Source organism: Oryx dammah, unplaced genomic scaffold (genome assembly GCF_014754425.2).
Source record: "Oryx dammah isolate SB20612 unplaced genomic scaffold, SCBI_Odam_1.1 HiC_scaffold_17, whole genome shotgun sequence".
NCBI lineage: Eukaryota > Metazoa > Chordata > Mammalia > Artiodactyla > Bovidae > Oryx > Oryx dammah.
In genome coordinates, this window is record NW_024070201.1 from 54,260,993 (window position 1) to 54,281,967 (window position 20,975).

General features: G+C 53.3%; 1 protein-coding gene across 1 annotated transcript in view; it reads left to right on the plus strand.

The window, feature by feature from the left end:
- The window catches only part of MYO7A (myosin VIIA), a 100,501-nt gene that overhangs the window by 18,889 nt on the left and 60,637 nt on the right, over positions 1 to 20,975 (plus strand). Inside the window, exons 4-14 of the mRNA XM_040258913.1 lie at positions 8,152 to 8,336; positions 9,015 to 9,136; positions 9,242 to 9,384; positions 9,637 to 9,750; positions 11,097 to 11,250; positions 11,970 to 12,046; positions 12,587 to 12,706; positions 13,451 to 13,593; positions 14,534 to 14,744; positions 15,134 to 15,269; positions 19,158 to 19,264. Coding sequence (XP_040114847.1) covers positions 8,152 to 8,336; positions 9,015 to 9,136; positions 9,242 to 9,384; positions 9,637 to 9,750; positions 11,097 to 11,250; positions 11,970 to 12,046; positions 12,587 to 12,706; positions 13,451 to 13,593; positions 14,534 to 14,744; positions 15,134 to 15,269; positions 19,158 to 19,264 — 1,512 coding nt within the window. The remainder of the gene's footprint in view (positions 1 to 8,151; positions 8,337 to 9,014; positions 9,137 to 9,241; positions 9,385 to 9,636; positions 9,751 to 11,096; positions 11,251 to 11,969; positions 12,047 to 12,586; positions 12,707 to 13,450; positions 13,594 to 14,533; positions 14,745 to 15,133; positions 15,270 to 19,157; positions 19,265 to 20,975) is intronic.

A 20,975-nucleotide genomic window follows, 5' to 3' on the forward strand; every position in this document is an offset into this window, starting at 1 on the left:
TGCCACACTTTCGCACCTTGAAACTCATGAGGACAAATAAAGAGCATCTCACTCAGCCAGGACTGAGTTGATCCCAAGAGGTGAGCTTAGAGACCATCAGGACAAGATGGTCCCATCGAGATCATTAGTCTAGAGATCCTCACACTTTTTGGCCTCAGGAACCCATTATGCTCTTAAATGTTATTGAGGGCCTCAAAGAGCTTTTGTTTATGTATGTTGTATCTATTGATATTTACCATATTACAAATTATAACCAGGGCATTTAAGATTATTAATTCATTAAAAAATAACCACAAAAATCCATTACAGAATATCATAGCATATTTTTAAGAAAATACATTTGTCAGTATAAAAAAAATAATGAGAAGAGTGGCACTGCTTTACAGTTTTTCAAATTCAAATATCTTTAGTATCTGACTTAATATTATGGGGGGCCAAAAAGTTTTGTTTGCTTCTGTAACATCTTACGTATAACTCAAGTGAATTTTTTTGCCAATTCAATTAGAAGACAACCTGATTTTCTGCCACACATCCATACTGATGTGATATTGTTTTGGCTGAAGTGTATGAAGAAAATCTGGCCTCACAGATATGCTGGTGGAAAAAACAAGGCGTTATGGACTTCCTGAAAGGATCCTGGGGATCCTCAGGGATCTCAGCCTTTTCTGAGAATGGCTGATCTGGCCCCTTAGTCCCATTTTACAGAGATGGAAACTGAGGCTTCACAAGGCTGAGTTGTAGAGCTGTGCGCTGGGGTCACTGCATGTCTCTGGCCTGAGCAGCTCAGGGGCAAAGGAAGCCATGGATGTACAACAAAGAAAGAGCTGGAGGGAACTCCCTGAGGCAGGTCCCCAGGCCGGTCATGCTCAGGGGAGGTGGGGTGATAAGTGCAGAGCTGGTCACACAGGGTCTGTGAAAGTGAGGCCTCACTCCCAGTTCCCTTCCTGAATGCCAGGAGAGATGGCATTCAGGAAGGAGCATTGCATGATCAGAAGACCCGAGGCAGGACCGTGCCAGGCGAGTGAGTTGTCAGGACGGTGAGTGGGAGACAGGGCCAGGAGAGTCTGGGAGCCTGAGGAAGCACAGCAAGGAGTTCTCAGGGCCCCCAAAGCCCTGGCACTGTGGCACCTCAGCTGCTGGGGAGGCCCCCTCCCCACTCTGGGTCCTTCTGCAGCCGTGGGTTCTCAAGCTGTGCTCTGGCCCTGGATATGTGTCGATTGTGTAGGCAGACACAGCAGCTTTCTCAGGGAGCCCTTAGGTAGTGACAAAGCCCCTTTTACTCCTTCCCTCATCCAGAGGGCAGGACATGATGACACCTCTAGACATGAGCAGCATCACCCAGACAGTGGGGTGGGGCTAGGACTTGAGCCCAGGCCAGAGAAACCCCACGGGACCACTGGGGTCAACACCCCAGTTCTTGGCAGTTCCCTGCCCCCTCCTCTCCTTGGATAGCAGGTGGACACAGGAGAGGCCTGGGGCTCTCTGTGGCCACTCGCCCAGGCCTGGGTGGAGGGTGATGCTTGGGTCTGGAGGTGAGCAGGAGCCTGTCCCCCTGCCTGCCCAGGGAGGCCGCTGCAGAGCTCGTGTCCTGACGCAGTCTCCTGTCGAGGGGAACTTCACAGGAAGGAGCTGAGTGGGGGCTGTCTCCACCAGGGACCCTGCAGACCATGTCTAAGGATAACTCTGAGGCATGTAGTTGGTTATTTTGCACACAGTTTAGTGATTTTGCCAGCAACTGGTTTCTCATATGTGAGGGAGTCGGTTGGTTGATTCAAAGAACAAAGGCAAAAACAGGATCCAAAAGGGAGAAGAGAGGAAAAAATTTTAGACAGTCTGGCGTAAGTAAATCTTTTTTTTTTGGCTGCGCCATACAGCATGTGAGATCTTAATTCCGCCACTGGGGGCTGAACCTGCACTCCCTGCGTTGGGAGCACAGAGTCTTAACCACTGGAGTGCCCAAAAGTTCAGGAAGTTCAGTTCACTGCCCAGATCAGTGAATCTGGTTTGTTAAGTTCTCAGAGTAGACTAATTAGCTGGCTTCCTTGGTGGCTCAGATGGTAGAGAATGTGTCTGCAATGCAGGAGACCCAGGTTGGATCCCTGGGTTAGGAAGATCCCTTGGAGAAGGGAATGGCAACCCACTCCAGTGTTCTTGCATGGAGAATTACATGGACAGAGGAACCTGGTGGGCTACAGTTCATGGGGTCACAGAGAGCTGGACATGACTGAGCAACTAATATTCTTCTGTGTGTGATTAGCAGGCAGTCAGGAGAGAAATCAGCCTGAATGTTATAGCCTTACCTGGGTTGACTATGGGATCAAATAAAAGAATTCCAGAGATTTATGGATTCTCCAGAAAACCATGAGGTCTGTGCCATTTGCCTCATTAGAAGTTTTGCTAGTAACCATTCTGACTGATTTTAGGGTGAGGGATAGGAAGTGGTGGGGAGGGCATGGGGATGGAGCCCAGAAGAGGTGTCTAAGCTCTCTTTCCCATTCAGAGACTCACGGTCAGAAATCCAACCACAGCACCTGGAAGGTCCCCAGCTTGCGTAGTCTGTGGACCTAAGATTCAGGGTGTCTGTTGGTGCAGGGTCCTGTGCTCCAGAACTGCAGGGCTCAAGGAGGTTTCCTTGACTTGCTGACTCTATGCTTCTGTGACTGAGTGGATGAAGTAGGATTAGACCAGGGGTTTGAAGAAGCAGCTGGGCTATTGTCCCACCCAGAAACCTTACCTGTCCCTAACCATGGCAACCCTGGTCACTTCATGGCTTAGGTTACCCTGGGTACAGCCCTACACACCTGGGGTATCCTCAGATTACCATGGCCACTCATAGCCTTGGGCCTGGAGGATGCTCTGTCCCTGACTGTCTGCCCAGGGCTTGTCTGCTCCAGCTGGTCTGCCCCCAGGAGCCTGAGGGACAGCAGCCCAGGGCCATAAGTTAGCCCCAGGCACCCTAAGTGAGGCAGAGCTCTCAGAGGACCTGTAGCAACCTCTCAACTGAAGGAGAAAATTTTGAGCAGACACCATTGAGACAGACATTCAAGTCTAAGGTCCTTTCACAATATCCTGAGAATGTGAACTGGAATCCCTTTGACCAAGATGCAGTGGGAATGGTTAGTATTGTTAATTTCAAGTGTGAGATAATTTGCAGAGTAATTTACAGTAGGATTGTGAGTTCAGACTATGGTAGCATTGGTTCCACCAAGTATCAGTAACTTCTGAAGAAGGGGTTATATGCATGCTGTTCATGATTCTGCATTTGATCACTATATCAAATACTCAGAATATATCAGATATACCAAAAGACACAGTGTGCTTCTGTTGAGTCAGACAAGTACTTAGTATTGGGTTAGTAAACTCTTTTGTGAGATTGAGATATTGGTTGCTTATAGCATTGATACTATATGATGAGTGAGGTTTAGAGCAGTTTTCTCTTAATCTCTACTGTATATGTCTGAGTAATATGGCAGAAATGAATCTTTTTGTTTTAGTGTAATTTTAGCGCCCAGGTGGTAGTAGTGATAAAGAACCCGCCTGCCAATGCAGGAGACCTAAGAGACGTGGGTTCGATGTCTGGGTTGGGAAGATCCACTGGAGGAGGAAATGGCAACCCACTCCAGTGTTCTGGCCTGGAAAATCGCATGGACAGGGGAGCTTGGCGGACTACAGTCTACAGGGATGCAAAGAGTCAGACACGACTGAAGCAACTTAGCACACAGATAGGGCAGCATTTTTAATCTCTAGAAGAATACTACCATGAATAACGTTTATTGAGTCTTCAACTTATGCTGCTGTGGCTGCTAAGTCACTTCAGTCGTGTCTGACTCTGTGCGACCCCATAGATGTCAGCCCACCAGGCTCCCCCATCCCTGGGATTCTCCAGGCAAGAACACTGGGGTGGGTTGCCATTTCCTTCTCCAATGCATGAAAGTGAAAAGTGACAGTAAAGTCGCTCAGTCGTGTCTGACTCTTAGCAACCCCATGGACCACAGCCTACCAGACTCCTCCATCCATGGGATTTTCCAGGCAAGAGTACTGGAGTGGGGTGCCATTGCCTTTTCTGTCAACTTATGCTAGGCACTGTTATAAGTATTTTACATGAATTAACTGATTTAATCCTCATAGTACCCCTTATGTGGGCTACCCTGGTGGCTCAGTGGTAAAGAACCCACCTGCCAATGCAGGAGATATAAGTTCGATTCCTGGGTTGGAAAGATCCCCTGGAGAAGGAAATGGCAACCCACTTCAGTGTTTTTGCATGGGAAATCCCATGGACAGAGGAGCCTGGTAGGCTACAGTCCATGGGGTCGCGATGAGTCAGACATGACTTAGTGACTAAAGAGCAAGCAGCAACCTCTCATTGGGTGGTCCCAGAGGCTAGGGGTCATTGCTGGGTCTTTTAGGTTTCAGGTGGCAGGGCTGATGCTGAGCAGGGACTGGAGCTCCCGTCTGGGAGCTGGGAGACCTGGATCCAGGCTTTGGCAGGTGGCCTTTGGAGAATCCCTCCCCATTTCTGGTCTCTGTCACCCCTTTGGTGCAATGGGCTGGGTAGCTCTGTGACATTGGTATAGTATGTGAATCTTGGTCTCCATGGCCTGCTAAGCAGAAGGCCCCAGGGATAGCAGGCCCAGGGGTTTCCCAGAGGAGGAGGTGGCTTCCTACCATATCTCCTAGGGTGTGTCTCTGACCCAAGGGAGGCTCCTTGATCTCCACCTGGAACTTGGGGCCCCCAGGGACCTGTGTGCTATGTCCTTGACTCAGGAATAATCCTTATCTCTTCCCTACCCCAGCCCATGGTCCTACAGGGTGGGCTTTATCACTGGAGACTTAACAAAATGCCAGTGTTGGGGAATGGACATTAACCCTCTGTTTACCATGAACCCTTGGAGAGACAGGGCCAGAGGGGCTCAGAGAGCAGTGCCCTAAGAGGGTGGACATGTGCTGAGGTGCAGAGAGAGGCCTGAGTCTCGTTGTCAGCAGCAGCCAAGCCCCTCACTTCTTCTGCCTCCCCTACCACCAGCCCCACAGTCTTGCAGGTGAATCCTTGGGCTTTGGTTGAGTCCAGGTGGGGAGGTGAGAGCTGGGGCTCTGGTGCCAGGGTCCCTCCATTATCCCACTCCCCACTTATCTGCTGTGTGACCTTGGCAAGTCCCGCCCCTTCTGGGAGGTTCAGTTCTCCCATCTGAGAAGGAGCGTCATAACTATGCCTCACAGGGGCCGTCTGACCCAGATTCCCAGTGGTGGACAGATTGTAGGGGGCATGGTGGAAGCTGGGAGTCCAGAGGGGAGGTGCCTGGCCAGGAACATGGCCACGTCCACGGAGAGAAGTGGGTTGTTAGGAAGGAGGGGAGACTCCCCCAGCACCCTCCCTGGTGAAGGGCACTGGTGGCACTGTTGGCCGAGCTGGGAGGCAGAGCAGGAGCAGGGTTGGAGGGGAGAGTGGGCTGTGGTCTGGGCAGGCTGGTGGACATCAAGTGGGGATGTCCGGGAAGCCGAGGGCTGAGGGGCCTAGTGCTCGGGAGGGCGCTCTGGGCTGTGGGCGGAGGAGAGGGCCACGGACGGGTGATGGAGAGAAACGGTCCAGGCCCAGCCCCGGGAAGGCTCCTCGCGGTGGCTCAGCTCACCCTTGCTCTCTCTGGCGTTGCCCCCCTGTGCTTGGTCACCGAGCCTCTCCTCAGGGCCACCTCGGTCTGGCTCTGATTCCCCCGTTGACCGGTTCATTGGGTTTGAAATAGTGCGTCTGCCTCCAGCCTCTGTAACTGCTGTTTATCCTCCCCAGCTGTCAGGGTGACCTTTCCCTAGCAATCTTCCCAAATGTCCTGTCCTTTCACGCCTCTGTGCTTGATTCCCACTGAGAGCCCTCTGCCCTCCTGTACCCTCTCCATCTTGTGTGCCTGGGCTGAGTTCCCTTGGCCCCAGGCTCTCCCTCCCTGGCAGTCGGGTGTGGTTGTCAGCCTTCCCTTGTGCCTCAGGGAAGGGTTCTTGAATGATAGCATACAGGCCTCAGATCACATGGCAATCAAGGGCCAAGTGGTTGAGAGCCATGCCTGCCGTTAAGGAAATACTCCAAGGAAGGTGCTTGTGGACAGCCAACTCTGCACCAGGCACCTGTCCAAAGGTTGTGCCCTTTGGTCTTTACAGCAGCCTTGGGAGGTGGGTGTTAACCATACCCCTTTTACAGATGAATAGACAGATTTAGAGAAGTAGAGATTTGCCACAGGGATTTTTTTTTTAAGTTAGATTTTTAAAAATATAAATTTGTTTATTTTAATTGGAAGCTAATTACTTTACAATATTATAGTGGTTTTGCTCTACATTGACATGAATCCGCCACGGTGTACACGTGTTCCCCATCCTGAACCCCCCCCGCCCACCTCCCTCCCCATCCCATCTCTGTGTCATCCTAGTGCACCAGCCCCAAGCACCCTGTCTCATGTACCGAACCTGGACTGGGAATTCGTTTCATATATGATAATATACATGTTTCAACGCCATTCTCCCAAACCATCCCACCCTTGCTCTCTCCCACAGAGTCCAAAAGACTGCTCTATACATCTGTGTCTCTTTTGCTGTCTCATATATAGAGTTATCGTTACCATCTTTTTAAATTCACAGGGATGTTTCTTGTGGCTGTCTCTCCCACCTGAGGGCCATAATCTAGCTGATTCCCACTGCTTGGCTGGGCTGAGCTGTGGGGGACAGTGGCCGAGGCCCCCGGGACTAGAGGTTGACAGGTCCTGCTCTGGGGAGTCAGCCCAATGGACTCACCTGGGCTGTGCTCGGTGTTGCTGGTGGAGCAGATCCTTATCACCCCATTCCCACTGACGAGTTCTCTTTTGTCCCTACTTTCCAACCTCAGACCAACTGTGGAGGGCGGGTGAGTAGCACAGAGCAGGTTCCCGCTCTCCGGTGGGGTTGGCCTGACAGCTCCCTCCAGCCTCCTTCCCCATCCCGCCCCATCTCTGCTGCTCAGGCTCTGGCACACGGTCAGGCGGTCGGCCTGGTGAGGCTCAGCTGCTTCTGGCATGGGCTACTCAGAGGAAGAGCCAGGATGGGGAGAGGAGGGTCCTCTGGGGCTCAGAAGGGCGGTGTCTGGTAGGACAGAAGCCTGGGTCTGGGGCACTCAGGCCAGGGCCGCTTTGCATGGCGCAGCTGGCCCTGTGGTGGGCACTGGCCTGGTATGAGGTGCTGGCAGCAGCGCTTTCCCTGCATGGCCACCTAGGGGCTGAGGCTGCCAGGATGTGGCTGTGGCTCTGGTGTGATGCCTGTGGCCCCAGGTGGGAGGGGATGGATGGGGCTGATCCCTCCCCTGTGTACTCACAGCTTTCTTCAGCCCATCTGGGCTCAGATGTCAATAGATCCATCACCAATGATGGGCTGGGTGTGACCTTTTACAATTGGAGTGGGGAGTGGTGGGGGGTGGAGAAGGAGAAGTAACCCTTGAGAGCCTCACTGTGACCTGGAGGCAGGAGGACCAGGCCTTGTTGTCCCCTGTGTGGCAGGGTCTGGGTCCGCAGCAGGAAATTTTGCACCCAGGTGCACTAACCAAGGAGCTCAAGGAGAAAAACCCCCGGAAGGCTCTCTGAGGTGTGTCTGGCCCCTGTGCCCACACCACCCAGGGTGGCTGGGGTGCTATGTTCCCCAGAGTGCAGGGGCAGTGCAGAGACCCTTCTCACCTACCCATCTCCTCCACTCTGGAAAGGTCCAGTTTGTGAATTTCACTCCCATAGTTTGAGGTGCAGGGTTTGGAGGCAAAGGTGGGAGTCAGCCTTTGAGGATTACCTGCAGGGTGTTATGAATTTTAAAGTCCACTATCTTCTTTAATCTTCATAGATAGTTATATTATACCCATTTTACAGATAAAGATAAGGAAATCGAGGCTTCGAGACCCTCCTTCCCTCCTCCGCCCCCCACTTCCTCCTTTTATCAAATGTTTCTAAGCACCTACTCTGAGCCAGCCCAATGCTAACCTGAAGCCCGCTGCCTACACACCCCCCACTGCCCACCTCATAGGGAGGTAGGATTCCAGCACCAAAGCCAGTGCTCTGACTTCCAGAGGGACAGAGTAGGGCAGAGCCTGAGAGCTTTCTAGACTCAGAGCCCCCCTCCATAGGAAGGGATGAGCTCTCTGTTTCTTGTTGCCCACAGACCTACACGGGCTCCATCCTGGTGGCTGTGAACCCCTACCAGCTGCTCTCCATCTACTCGTCAGAACACATCCGCCAGTATACCAACAAGAAGATTGGGGAGATGCCCCCCCACATCTTTGCCATTGCTGACAATTGCTACTTCAATATGAAGCGCAACAGCCGTGACCAGTGCTGCATCATCAGGTGGGCACCCAGCACCAGCATGGAGCTCCAGGCTTAGCCCCTAGAACTCCTGCTCTAGGCTCCTGCTAATGCCTCATAATATAGAGAATCACCTCCCCTTTCCCAGGCCTTATATCTCTATTAATGTCACCAGAGCTCATGTTAGCTTTCGATGCCAGCCTTACTGCTGGCTTCTGTTAAGTTATGGTCAGTTGCAATCTCAGGCTCCCATTCTCTCTTGGGCAGAGGATAAAAGGACAAAGCATTGACATGCTTAATTGACAGAGCATTGACAAAGTTAATGCCATGCTGTGTGGCAGTATGAATGGAGGGGAAGGAAAGTTAACTGAGCTCCTTTTACCTTCCCCAGGTTTGAAAAGTCCTTGAAAATGAAGTGTTTGTCACTTAGTCATGTCTGACTCTTTGCAACTCCGTGGACTGTAGCCCACCAGGCTCCTCTGTCCATGGAATTCTCCAGGCAAGAATACTGGAGTGGGTCACCATGCCCTCCTCCTGGGGATCTTCCCAACCCAGGGATTGAACCCAGGTCTCCTGCAATGCAGGCAGATTCTTTACCATCTGAACTACCAGGGAAGCCCCAAAAGGTCCTTAGTTTCAGTCCATTTTACTGATGAGGAGCTGATTGGAGTGGGACAGCAGCTGTAACAGGTCCCGCCTCTGCCTGTGTCTCCTCTGCAGTGGGGAGTCGGGGGCAGGGAAGACAGAGAGCACGAAGCTGATCCTGCAGTTCCTGGCGGCCATCAGCGGGCAGCACTCGTGGATTGAGCAGCAGGTGCTGGAAGCAACTCCCATCTTGGAAGGTAAGACTGGGGCACTCAGGGAGGAACAGGATGGCTGTGGGGCGGTGGGGGCGGAGTTGACCATGACTGTGACCCATGACCTGTGACCCTCTCCTACCCTTGCAGCGTTTGGGAATGCTAAGACCATCCGCAATGACAACTCAAGCCGCTTCGGGAAGTACATTGACATCCACTTCAACAAGCGGGGCGCCATTGAAGGTGCCAGGATCGAGCAGTACCTGCTGGAGAAGTCACGAGTCTGTCGCCAGGTGGGCCTGAGCCCCTGCACAGGAGCCCCTGACCCGGGGTGCGGAGTGTGGGGTGCACTTTGCATAGACTTGCTTGTCCTGTGTTCCTGCTTGCTTGCCTCAGGGCCTGGGATCCCATCAGGAAACCCATCCATGGGGACTTTTTCATGAGACCCTTGTTAAAACAGTGAACTGTTTATAGTCTGATTGTCTGCTGCCCGATGGCCCTGTCCTGCCCTCCCCTCCTCCAACACCTTGTGCCCACGTTTTCAGGCCCCGGATGAAAGGAATTACCACGTGTTCTACTGCATGCTGGAGGGCATGAATGGGGAGCAGAAGAAGAAGCTGGGCCTGGGCCAGGCCATGGACTATAACTACTTGGCCATGGTGAGGCCCGGCGGGCACCCGGGGAGGGGGACACCTGTCCCAGCCCTCCCCAGCTCCAGGCCTGGTGGGTGGGAACTTCGCTGTGGGCTCTCTTTCATCCTCTGATGGGCACCAGCCTACCATAAAGCATGTTCCCTATGTGGGCACATACTTGCTCCCCGACCCATCTAGATGAATTCTCGCCACAGATACTAGTAATAATGCTTCAGTTGTGTCTGACTCGTTGTGACCCCATGGACTGTAGCCCGCCAGGCTCCTCTGTCCATGGGGTTCTTTGAGCAAGAATACTGAAGTGGGTTGGCATGCCCTCCTCTAGGGGATCTTCCTGGCCCAGGGATCGAACCTGCGTCTCTTATACCTCTTACCTTGGCAGCAGGTCCTTTACCACTAGCGTCTCCTGGGAAGCCTGCCACAGACACACACATTCCTAAATGTGTAGGTGTCCCAGACCCAGGGACACATAGACACGCATGTGCCCACTACACATGTGCTGTGGTACTTTAGTCTTTGAGGTCGTGGAGACTGTGACCTCTGCCAGGGCCCCCCCAGGATTGTGGAGCACAGGCTGCTGTTGCTTCAGCCTTGGGTGCTAGCTGGTTGCTGGGTCCTGGTGCCAGCCTCTTGCTAGGGTCTGGCCACCAAGGATAAGGGGGCAAGAGGCCTTTGCTGCCACTCAGTGCTAGTGAGGGGCCATGCACATAGCAGGCTGGCCTGGGTGGGGGGCACTGGCTTCCTTTGCCCTGGGAGGAGCCCATGCCTGGTTGTCTAGACCCAAGCTTGGCCAGCCGCGTGGACACAAATATGGGCTATAGCACATGAGGGCTATGGGACAACAGAGGTGTGTGTGTGTGTTGCAGGTGTGACAGGGCTTCCTGCACACTTCCTTTAGCTGGCTGGCACACTTGGACACACACACACACGTCTCATAGGCACACATAGTGGGGCAGACCCCTTGACACCCTGCCTGTCGACAGTCACCACCCCACCTTCCACCCCAGGCTGCACCTGGTGAGGGGTTCAAGTCCCTGAGAGTGTGTGTCCACAGGGGGCAAGGGGCATGGTAAGACCCCGGTGCTGTGACTGCAGGGCAGGGTGGCAGTGGCAGGCCTGGCTTCAGTGACCTGGCTCCTCTCACTCTTGGGAAGAAGGGGTATCCAGGTTTCCCTGATGCAGGAATGTGTTCTTAAGAAGCCCAGCCAGGAGCTTTCTAGATTTTCTGGAGGAGTCCTAGGTGAGGTCAGTGCCCAGAAACCCAGGCTGGCCCAGCCCAGGCACTGCCTCTCTGGGGTAACTTATGGTCTCTGTGACACCCTCCTGCTTCCCGCTTTCCAACTTCCTCCCACCAGGGTAACTGTGTAACCTGTGAGGGCCGCGAGGACAGCCAGGAATATGCCAACATCCGCTCGGCCATGAAGGTGCTCATGTTCACTGACACAGAGAACTGGGAGATCTCGAAGCTTCTAGCTGCCATCCTGCACCTGGGCAACCTGCAGTATGAGGGTGAGGGACCCAGTGGCCATCTCTAGTGAGGAGGGAAGACTAGCGAAGGAAAGGCGTCCTCTCGTCCAGCACTCCCAGGGCACTGACAGTGTGCCGGGCTGGGAGGTGGTGCCAGGCTATGGCAGGTGCCAGCTCCACTCTGCTCTTGCTCTGGTGTCCAGCATGGTTCCTGGACCGAGCAAGAGCCCTAGGAAAGTTTGCTCAGTGAATGAATGAATGATCCCAGATCTAAGGCGCTCACAGTCTAATGAGTCTTGAAAGACAGAGACATGGAGGACAGGTGCGCTGAGCAGAAACAAGAGCTGTGCAAAGGTCCTGAGGCCTGACAGAGTAGGGCACATCTGGGGAAGGGCAGAGCCCAGAGCAAGGCCAAGTTCACCAGGCCTGTGTCAGGAGTCCCTGCTTACTCTGGGCGTCTGGAGTGGGGGTCACAGGAGGTGGGGCGGCCATGATTGCCAGGGTCTGCTTACTTGGATGTCAGGCAGGGGGCCAGATTCTGGGCATTCCTGCTTCCTGCCCTCATGGAGACAACATGCCCGTGGCTCATGGAGACAACATTCGTCAGACAGCTATTGGCCCAGAAAAGCATTTAATCATGGTGCTGGTGCCCTCTGTAGACAGGGCAGTCCCCCTGAGCATAGGCAGAGCCACCCCGTTGCCCTAGGCTGTCCCCCACCCCCACCTCCCTTGCCTGACGCTGTGCCTGGTGCTGCTGACAGACCGCACGTTTGAAAACCTGGATGCCTGCGAGGTCCTCTTCTCACCATCCCTGGCCACGGCCGCGTCCTTGCTGGAGGTCAGTGAGGGCCTGCTGTCCCCATCTGCTGTTCTTTCTCTCAGAGGGACGGTGTTGACTTCTGGCTCAGGGAGCTGGGGCCCTCTGCTTGGAGAATCCTGGGAGTTCAGCACTGAGAACCAACCAGCTGTGTGCAGGATCTGTGCTGGCACTGGGCCCCAGAGGAGGAGTGGAGACCTAGTACAGCTGGCCCTGGAGAGGGTGGGGGTCTGGGGGCCCTGAGCGGGTCAGTCAGTCGTTTAGTAAATATATACTAGCCTCTGCCTTGAGTTGGAAAACTGGGATGAATAAAGTCAGAGTCTGAGCCAGTGGAGCCAGCCCTGGAGGGACCGGTGACATCCTGGGGGTGGGAAGGGGCTGGAGGAGAGAGGCATTTGACGACTGGGGAGGATTGGGCTGTGGGCTGCGGGGAAGGGCTTTCCCAGTGGAGGGAGCAGGCTGGGCCAGGCCTGACTGGAAAGCCGGAGGGGTTCTAGGTGTGGCTGAGGGAGGGGCGGGCTGGCAGGGGGCTGCGTGAGCGCCTGGATGTCGCCTCACCAGGTGAACCCCCCAGACCTGATGAACTGCCTGACCAGCCGCACCCTCATCACTCGCGGGGAGACAGTGTCCACTCCACTCAGCAGGGAGCAGGCGCTGGACGTGCGAGACGCCTTCGTCAAGGTGGAGTGGCTGCCTGCTCTCCTCGCCCCGTGAGAGGCTGGGTTGTTGATGGGCAGGAGCTGAGGAGCCCACAGAGCTGGAGGGATGTCAGCCTTGACCCCACTCTGCCCTTGGGTCCGGCTCCAGCCACTGGCTCTCTGGGGCCTGAACAAGAGTGTGCCTTCCCCCTGAGCCCGATTCGTCCATCCCACAAGGGGCTGGGACTTGTGTTCTTCAAGGGCCTGAACAGCTCTGGTGACTTGAGGCCTTCCACCCCTGGCCTGCTTCACGCTGAATCATATTTGCTGGCCATTCAGTCTGCTGTGCGATTCCCAGCCCTGTGGATACCCTCTCTGGTCTCTCCTTCTAAAGAAGACCCCACAGAGGGAATGGGCCAGGTGGGGAGGCCCCCCAGTCCTGCCATTTTGTCATCCTGTGCCAGGCCCTGTGCTGGGCTCTGGGACCCTGGAGACAGTCAGAGTTGCAGGGGAGACAGATGGTTGGAGGGGTGGGAGCCCAAACTTCCAGGGGAGGGAAGGGGAGGTTTCTTGGTGGAGCTGATATCTCCATAGAGCTTTGAAAAACAAGCAGACATTATTCAGGCAGGAGAGGGTGCTCCAGGCAGAGGGAACAGCTGGAATAAAGACGTGGGGGTTTCCTGCAGCAGGAAGGGGCTGGAGTGAGGCCTCTGAGGCCCAGGGAAGGTCTCTGTCCGGCCCGGTCTCCCTGGGAAGCTATGGCTCATGCAGCTGCCTCTCCCTTCAGGGCATCTACGGGCGGCTCTTCGTGTGGATTGTGGACAAGATCAATGCAGCCATTTATAAGCCCCCTTCCCAGGAAGTGAAGAACTCTCGCCGGTCCATCGGTCTCCTGGACATTTTTGGGTTCGAGAACTTTGCAGTGAACAGGTGCCACATGGGGCTGTGTCTTATGGGAATTTTCTTCTAAAGTGTGGACTTACAGATCACATCTCTCCCTTTAAACTACATTTAGCTAGTCCCAAGCACACTCTTCCAGGCTGTTGAAAAATGTGACTCCAGACATCCTGGGGGCCCTTCCCCTTCCTCCCCATCCCCTCCAGTCCCTGGGCCAGCTGAGGCCAGCGTGGTGGTGGGGCAAAGGCTCCTACCCATTGTGACACTCTATTCCCCATTGCCCATTGGTCCATTTCCAAGCTGCAAGATGCCTCAAAGCTAGTGAGGGTGAGACTGAGCAATGTTTGAGATGGGGGTCTTGGCCATGCTTGATGTCCTACCCCTCTTGGGGGGCCATGTGAGGTGCAGATGGATGGAGCAGGCCCAGGAGAATGCTAGGGCTACAGGCAGCTGCCCTTGCCCCACTTTTTAGCTATGTTACCTGTGGTGAGTCACTTCAATTCCTATGTTGAGGTGTCTCAAAGCCCTCTCCTTACCCAGAACACACGAAGTGTCAGTCACCTGGGAGAACACTGAGTTGGTGGCTCAGAGATGTCACCCTCAAGGCCTTGCTTGCCAGATCTCATGAGCCCCCTTCCCATATCTGCTGATGCTTTGAATCTTTGAGGCCCACCTCCCCAGTGCCTTGGTTCTTCCTCTCCTGGGTGCTCTGCCAGGGGTGTGGTGCCCATTGGCCAGCCCTCAGGGCCTGGTCATCCATCCTTAACTCTCCCCTGACTCACTCAGTGACCTTGGGTGAGTGCTGTGCCCTTGCTGGGCCTCCATGCCCTCTTCTGTTATGGAAGAGGTTGGAGACTGAAAATCCCAGGGGCACACTGAACATCAGGCTGGGGTCACCCCTGAGTGGCAAGGCAGGGCTGAACACCCCTCCTGCTCCCCTGCTGCCCCCCTGTCCCCTGCCCCCTCCCTGCAGCTTTGAGCAGCTCTGCATCAACTTTGCCAATGAGCACCTGCAGCAGTTCTTCGTGAGGCATGTGTTCAAGCTGGAGCAGGAGGAGTATGACCTGGAGAGCATTGACTGGCTGCACATCGAGTTCACAGACAACCAGGACGCCCTGGACATGATCGCCAACAAACCCATGAACATCATCTCCCTCATCGATGAGGAGAGCAAGTTCCCCAAGGTGGGCCTGGGGCAGGGCAGGGCAGACGAGACTCCTTCACCCCATACGGTGAAGATCCAAGTATGCCACTGGCACAGAATAGGTGCTCCAGGCACAGAATATGTCTTGCAGTCAGGGAGGGGCTACTTGCATGATTTTAATCTTGGGAAAAAGATTTTCTATACTGGGATGTACTTTCAAGGTTTTGTAATTCCAATTTACCCACTTCACAGATGGGGAAACGGAGGCCCAGAGAGCTCCTGTGTTGGGATATAAATAAAGGGAGGGAGGCTCTTGGGAAAGACAGAAGAGGGGTGAAAAGACAGAGGGCAGGAGAGGCAATAGGGCCTGGTGGAGAGTGGGGCGGGGAGGAGAGGGAGAGCTTGATGGGTGCTCCTCGGTTCCCACAGGGCACGGACACCACCATGTTGCATAAGCTCAACTCCCAGCACAAGCTCAACTCGAACTACATTCCCCCCAAGAACAATCACGAGACCCAGTTTGGGATCAACCACTTTGCAGGCATCGTTTACTATGAGAGTCAAGGTATAGGAGGGCCCCCTGGGGCTGGCTGTCTCTCTTTGCCGGTGTTCCCTCCCTTCCTTCCCCTTCTCCAGCCCAGGGCAGACACACCAGAGTGCTGAAATACAAAGAGGGAAGGGATGTTAAAAAACGTTGGGTTCAGTGCTTTTTTTTTTAGAGTTTATAAAATTTTGGTAAAATATATATAATATAAAATTAACAATTTTAACAATTTTTAGGTTTATAATTCAGTAGCATTAACTACATTCACGATATTGTGCAATTGTCACCACTCTCCAGAATCTATCCCTCACCCCAAACAGGGGCTCTGTATGCACAGAACAGTAACTCTGCATCCTCCCCTCACCCCCTAGTCCCTGATAATCTCTACTCTACTCTCTGCCTCTATGTAGCTAACTATTCAAGTACCTCATATAAGCGAAACATACAGTATTCATCCTTTTGTGTCTGGCTTATTTCACTTAGCATAATGCCCTCAAGGTTCATCCATGTTGTAGCATGTGTCAGAATTGGTCCTTTTTATGACAATAATATTCTGTTGCATATACACACACACACACACAGAGCACCGTTTATTTATCCATTCATCTGTTGATGGACAGTTGGATTGTTTCCGCCTTTTGGCTGCTATGGATAGTGCTGCTGTGAACATGGCGTTGCTGTTCTGTCGCCAAGGTGTGTCCAACTCTTTGCGACCCCGTGGACTGCAGCACGCCAGGCTTCACCGGCCTCCACTATCTCCCAGAGTTTGCTCAGATTCATATCCATTGAGTCAGTGATGCCATCCAACCATCTCATCCTCTGCTGCCCTCTTCTTTTGCCTTCAATCTTCCTCTGCATCAGAGTTTTTTCCAGTGAGTCGACTCTTCGCATCAGGTGGCCAAAGTATTGGTGATTCAGCTTCAACGTCAGTCCTTCCAGTGAATATTCAGGGTTGATCTCCTTGCAGTCCAAGTGATCATGGGTGACAGTATCTTCTTTACCCCTGGTTTCAGTTCTTTGTATGGGCTCAACACTCTTTTGCACATAAGGGGAAACTGAGGCTAAGAAGGAGCAGTTAACTGTTTGTAGATCCCACAGCCTGTTGGGTGCAAAGCCAGTTCTAGAACCAGCACAGTTAGCCACCAAAAGTCTTTGAGCAACAAGACCGAGTTTGGTCTTTGAAGGACTTGCATCTTCTTTTCTCCTGGGAGATATAATTGGGCTCCTTTTAAATCTAAAAGTGAGGAAGAAGGTCAGAACATAGTTGTTTTTCCCTTTGGAATTCTTACATGGTCTGTCAAAAGCCCGCAGACTGCCCTTGCCAATTCCACCCCTCCCACCCTGGTGCAAAGAGCTGACCTTGAGTGGGCATCAGCTGTGGGATGTGTCTGTCCTACTGCCCTCAGTCCTGAAGGGTCCCTCCCACAGCCAAAGTCAGTGAAATTCTCAACAAGCAAAGAGCTTGTTGAATTGGTCCAGAAGGCAGAGAGTGAGCCATGCAGTAGTTACGGGATCAGAGGGCCGTCAGCCTTCCTTAAAATAGCAGGTGTGAGATCTGACCCTCCTGTTAGAAAGTAGGAAGCCAACGTTAAGTTTGAAGGCCTGTTGGGTAAGCAAATGGATCTGTTGTTTAGAGTAAGAGAGGGTGTTTTCAGTTCAGGTCAAGTAACATTCATTGGCCAGGCTTCATACTTCATACTGTTGCTGGGGATATGAAAATGAGAATTGAGTGAACTCCATTCACTTATAAAATTATAGAATATTATTAGATCTGGAGGGAACAGAAGACTCATCTGCTTTTATGGATTTGGAAACTGAGGCCCCGAGAGGGAAATGACTTGCCTAAGGTCACTAATCATTTCTGAGTTACTTTTAACAATTCTGTCAGCATTTTCTGTTCATAGAACACTGTTTTAGTTCAGCATTTTATTTAAAACATGAGTGGTTTAGGTGATCCAAAAAGAGGCAAGAGTTCATGAGTACCTCATGCTCATTCAAAAGATAAGGAACAGAAGGGCCAGAAGTGGACTCTCTAGGGCCCCATAGTGAGTCTGTCATAGAGCTTTAATTTGCTGTTGTTCAGTCACTAAGTCACATCCAACTCTTTGCGACCGCATGGACTGCAGCACGCCAGCCTCCCCTGTCCTCTACTGTTTCCTGGAGTTTGCTCAGATTCATGTCTATTGAGTCAGTGATGCTATCTAACCATCTCATCCTCTGCCACCACCTTCTCCTGCCTTCAATCTTTCCCAGCATCAAGGTCTCTTCCAATGAGTCTGCTCTTCACATCAGGTGGCCAAAGTATTGGAGCTTTAGCGTTAGTCCTTTCAATGAATATTCAGGGTTGATTTTCCCTAGAATTGACTGATTTGATCTCCTTGTAGTCCAGAGGACTCTAAAGAGTCTTCTCCAGCACCATAATTCAAAAGCATCAATTCTTTGGTGCTCAGCCTTCTTTGTGCTTTAATTAGGGCCCTACAATTTCATCCTAGCTTCAGAGCCCCACTTCCGGTACTGGGTGCCTCCTCCAGCTCGCCCGTCCCCAGATGTCAGGTGGGCAGCCCCACACTGGGTCTCTGTGCTGTCCACCAGCCAGGGCAGTCTGAGTCCTGGGGGAAAGGGTGCAGCTTCTCTGCAGGGCTCCTCCTCCTCAGGCACCCCATCTTCTGCCCCACCCTATCAAGGACCCCATTAACCAGCTCCTAAATCCTCAGACCTGGGAATGGCAGCCCTCTTTGGAGTCTGTGTGGTGCAGGGAGCCTCCCTGGACTGTTGCCTGGGCTCCTAGACTCAGGTCTTAACTCTGCCCCCAGTTTGCTGTGGGTGTTAGACAGTTTGCTTAGCTTCTCTGCACATTGATTTTTTTTCCTTCTCTGGGTTGGGGAAGATAATCTCCATCTGTCCCACATATACACAGGAAGTTGTGGGCATTACAGCTGTGAGGGCAATATCCAAAATCAAGGTACGTTTACTTCCATTCCTTTACTATTAGCTGGTACCAGACGAACTCGCATTCTCTCCTAGGGGACCCACTTAAGGAAAGTTTTTGACACCTTTGTTACCAATCTGGGTCCTTGGACTCTTTAATCCATAGAAATTGATAAGAAGCCAGGCAAGAAGTTCAGGCAAGGCTTTACTGAGGTTTGTGCTGCAGCATGAGGGAGCGAGGGAGCTCGAACAAGAAACACGTGCCCTTGCTGGCTCCCTGAGTGGGGCAGACTGGTTCCTTAAATGAGGTGAGGGTGGGGGCGGATCGGTGAGGTGGGTCGGGCTGGAGGGGTGGCTGGCGTGGCCTGCTCACGCTCTTGGTGCTGTGTGCAGGGCCCCAAGGCAATGTCCTGCTTTTGCTCCCAGCAGAAGCAGAAATGGTAGTTGGCTTGTAGCCTTTTGGTATCTTCCTGTTCATAACTGCCCAAGCTGTACTTGCGCTGCAGTTGTTTTTAGTCTCATAGCTTCTTTGCTTCTGTTGCTCAGGGAGAGGTTTGTCAGATGCAAGCACCCCAGTAAAGGATCCCACGCCCAGAGCCCCAGCCTATCTCATCTTTGTTCAAAAGACTAAAGCTAGCATTTCAGGCGCTGGGGTGGTTCAGTGGAAAAGGTAGCCCCACTCCCTCCAAGGGACTGAGACATCCTCCCTTCTCTTTGCCCAAGCCTGGAAGAGGGGGGCAGCGTGTGGCTGGAGAGACTGAGTTCTAGCTCTGGCTCTGCCCCTTGCTTTCTCTGTGACCTTGGGCGAGCCGCTGTCCTCTCTCGGCCCCAGAGTCCCCCACTGTAAAGCGGATGTGGTTGAACTAGGGGGATTTTGAGGGTCTTTGTGGACGAGGCATGGTGGCTTTGGGAAGGGGGTGAGTCTTGTTGCGGGGAGGCCCCTGGAGTTACAGTGTGTGACCGCTCTGTGGTGCTGCCCAGGCTTCCTGGAGAAGAACCGGGACACCCTGCATGGAGACATCATCCAGCTGGTGCACTCCTCCAGGAACAAGTTCATCAAGCAGATCTTCCAGGCTGACGTCGCCATGGTAACGTGGGGGTGTGGCTTTCATTGGGCAGGCAGGGCCCCCAGAAGCCGGGCCTGTGTCTAGGCATCCCCTTGTCTAGTGGCTTCAGCTGAGCTCCTCTGGCCACACAGTGGGGGCAGTGCTTTGCTGTGGTTCCAGGCTGGGGGGCCTCCAAGATGCTCCTATCTGGTCCTCTTGTACTAATTAGGGGGTGCAGGTGGTGTGTAAGGCCCAGAGAAGGATCACATGAGATGTTGCAGAGCAGAGCCTGATCAGGACTCAGTTTTGGGGTCCCCTTTCCGACCCTCTAGCCACTAATGGAGTGTGGGTGAAGGGGGAATGTCCACCCTTGAGGATGTGGATGGGTGTGGGGGTGTTGAGAGAAACGGGCACAAACGCTTATTTTCACCAGCCCTGGACCCCACACGGTGGGTGGAGAATTTCCCACCCTTGGTGTTTCCTTTGTCCCTGGAATGGTAGTCTGGTGGACTACCTGCTGGATTGTATGCCCTTTTGTTCTGTAATTTCCTCCTGTCCCATGGCCTCCTGGAGAGCGCAGGAGGGACTCGCCGGAGGGCAGAGCCGTGGCTCCCCCCGTGCCTGTCCAGCTGCCTGTGTTGCCCACCGCCCTCCTAGAAGCCCCGCTGCCCCAAGGTTCGTCCCCTCTCCCTGGTGGGTTTTGCCCTCTTGTTTTCTGACCCACCACGTTCTCCTTGCCCCCACCCCATCTCGCCGCCACCATGTGCTCTGGTTCCTGTTGTAGTTTCTCTGTGGTTATTCATCGGGCACTCTCCGCCACTCAGCAGCTTCTGTGAAGGTAAAAGACTCCAGTCGGGGATGGAGGATGGCGTGAGAGGCCTCAGCGGCCCTTGGGACTGGGCTGTGTCCTTGGCTCCCGCGGCACTGAGGCTTGGGGAAAGGGCCGTTGTTGTTGTTTGGTTTTCATTTATTTTTGTGGAGTGTGTGTTTTTGTGGAGTGGTTTGTGGAGTGGTTTGATCTTTGTTTATTGAGTTGTGTGGACTGCAGGCATCTCAGTTTCTTAAATGAGGAAACTGAGTCCTAGAGAAAGAGATGAGACTTGCCCAGTGACCCAGGGCCCGGGCTGGGACCCAAAACCTTGTCTACCAAGTTCTCTGCCCCCTTGAGTCTCTGGAGGTATCAAGGCCTGCTCTTCCCATCAGGCCCTGCGAAGGGGTTCTACGTCCGAGACTCAGTTAGAGCCTCTGATTAACCTTGTGAAGCAGGAGGGGCAGGTGTTGGTTTCTGCATTTTGCAGGTGGGGACTGAAGCTCAGAGGTGGTGTGTGGTTCACTCCAAGTCACAGCATCTGAGGGAGCTGGGACTGGATGCCACCTCCTGCCCTGGTCCTCCGTAGTGTTCTGACAACCAGCTCCAGGGTGTGTGTAACTCCCAAGGTGCTTTGGGCTCCAGAGATGCGGGGTGACCTTAGCAGCAGCATAGCTCTGACCTCTTCTCTACCTTTGATTTCCTCTCTGCTTAGCTCTGACATCCTCTCACTTTCAGTCTTAATGCTGAATCCCCCTTTCTTCCTCCGTGTCTGGCATCCTCCTCCTGTCTTGTGCCTGGCAGAGTCCTGGCACAATTCACAAAGCCACAGCTGCAGAGCAGGGCCCTTGGCGTGTCATGTCTGGACAGAGATTCTCTGCCATGGGTTGGCTCCAGGCCAACACCTTCAGGTAGTCCCCATCCTGAAGCCCACACACTGCAGGT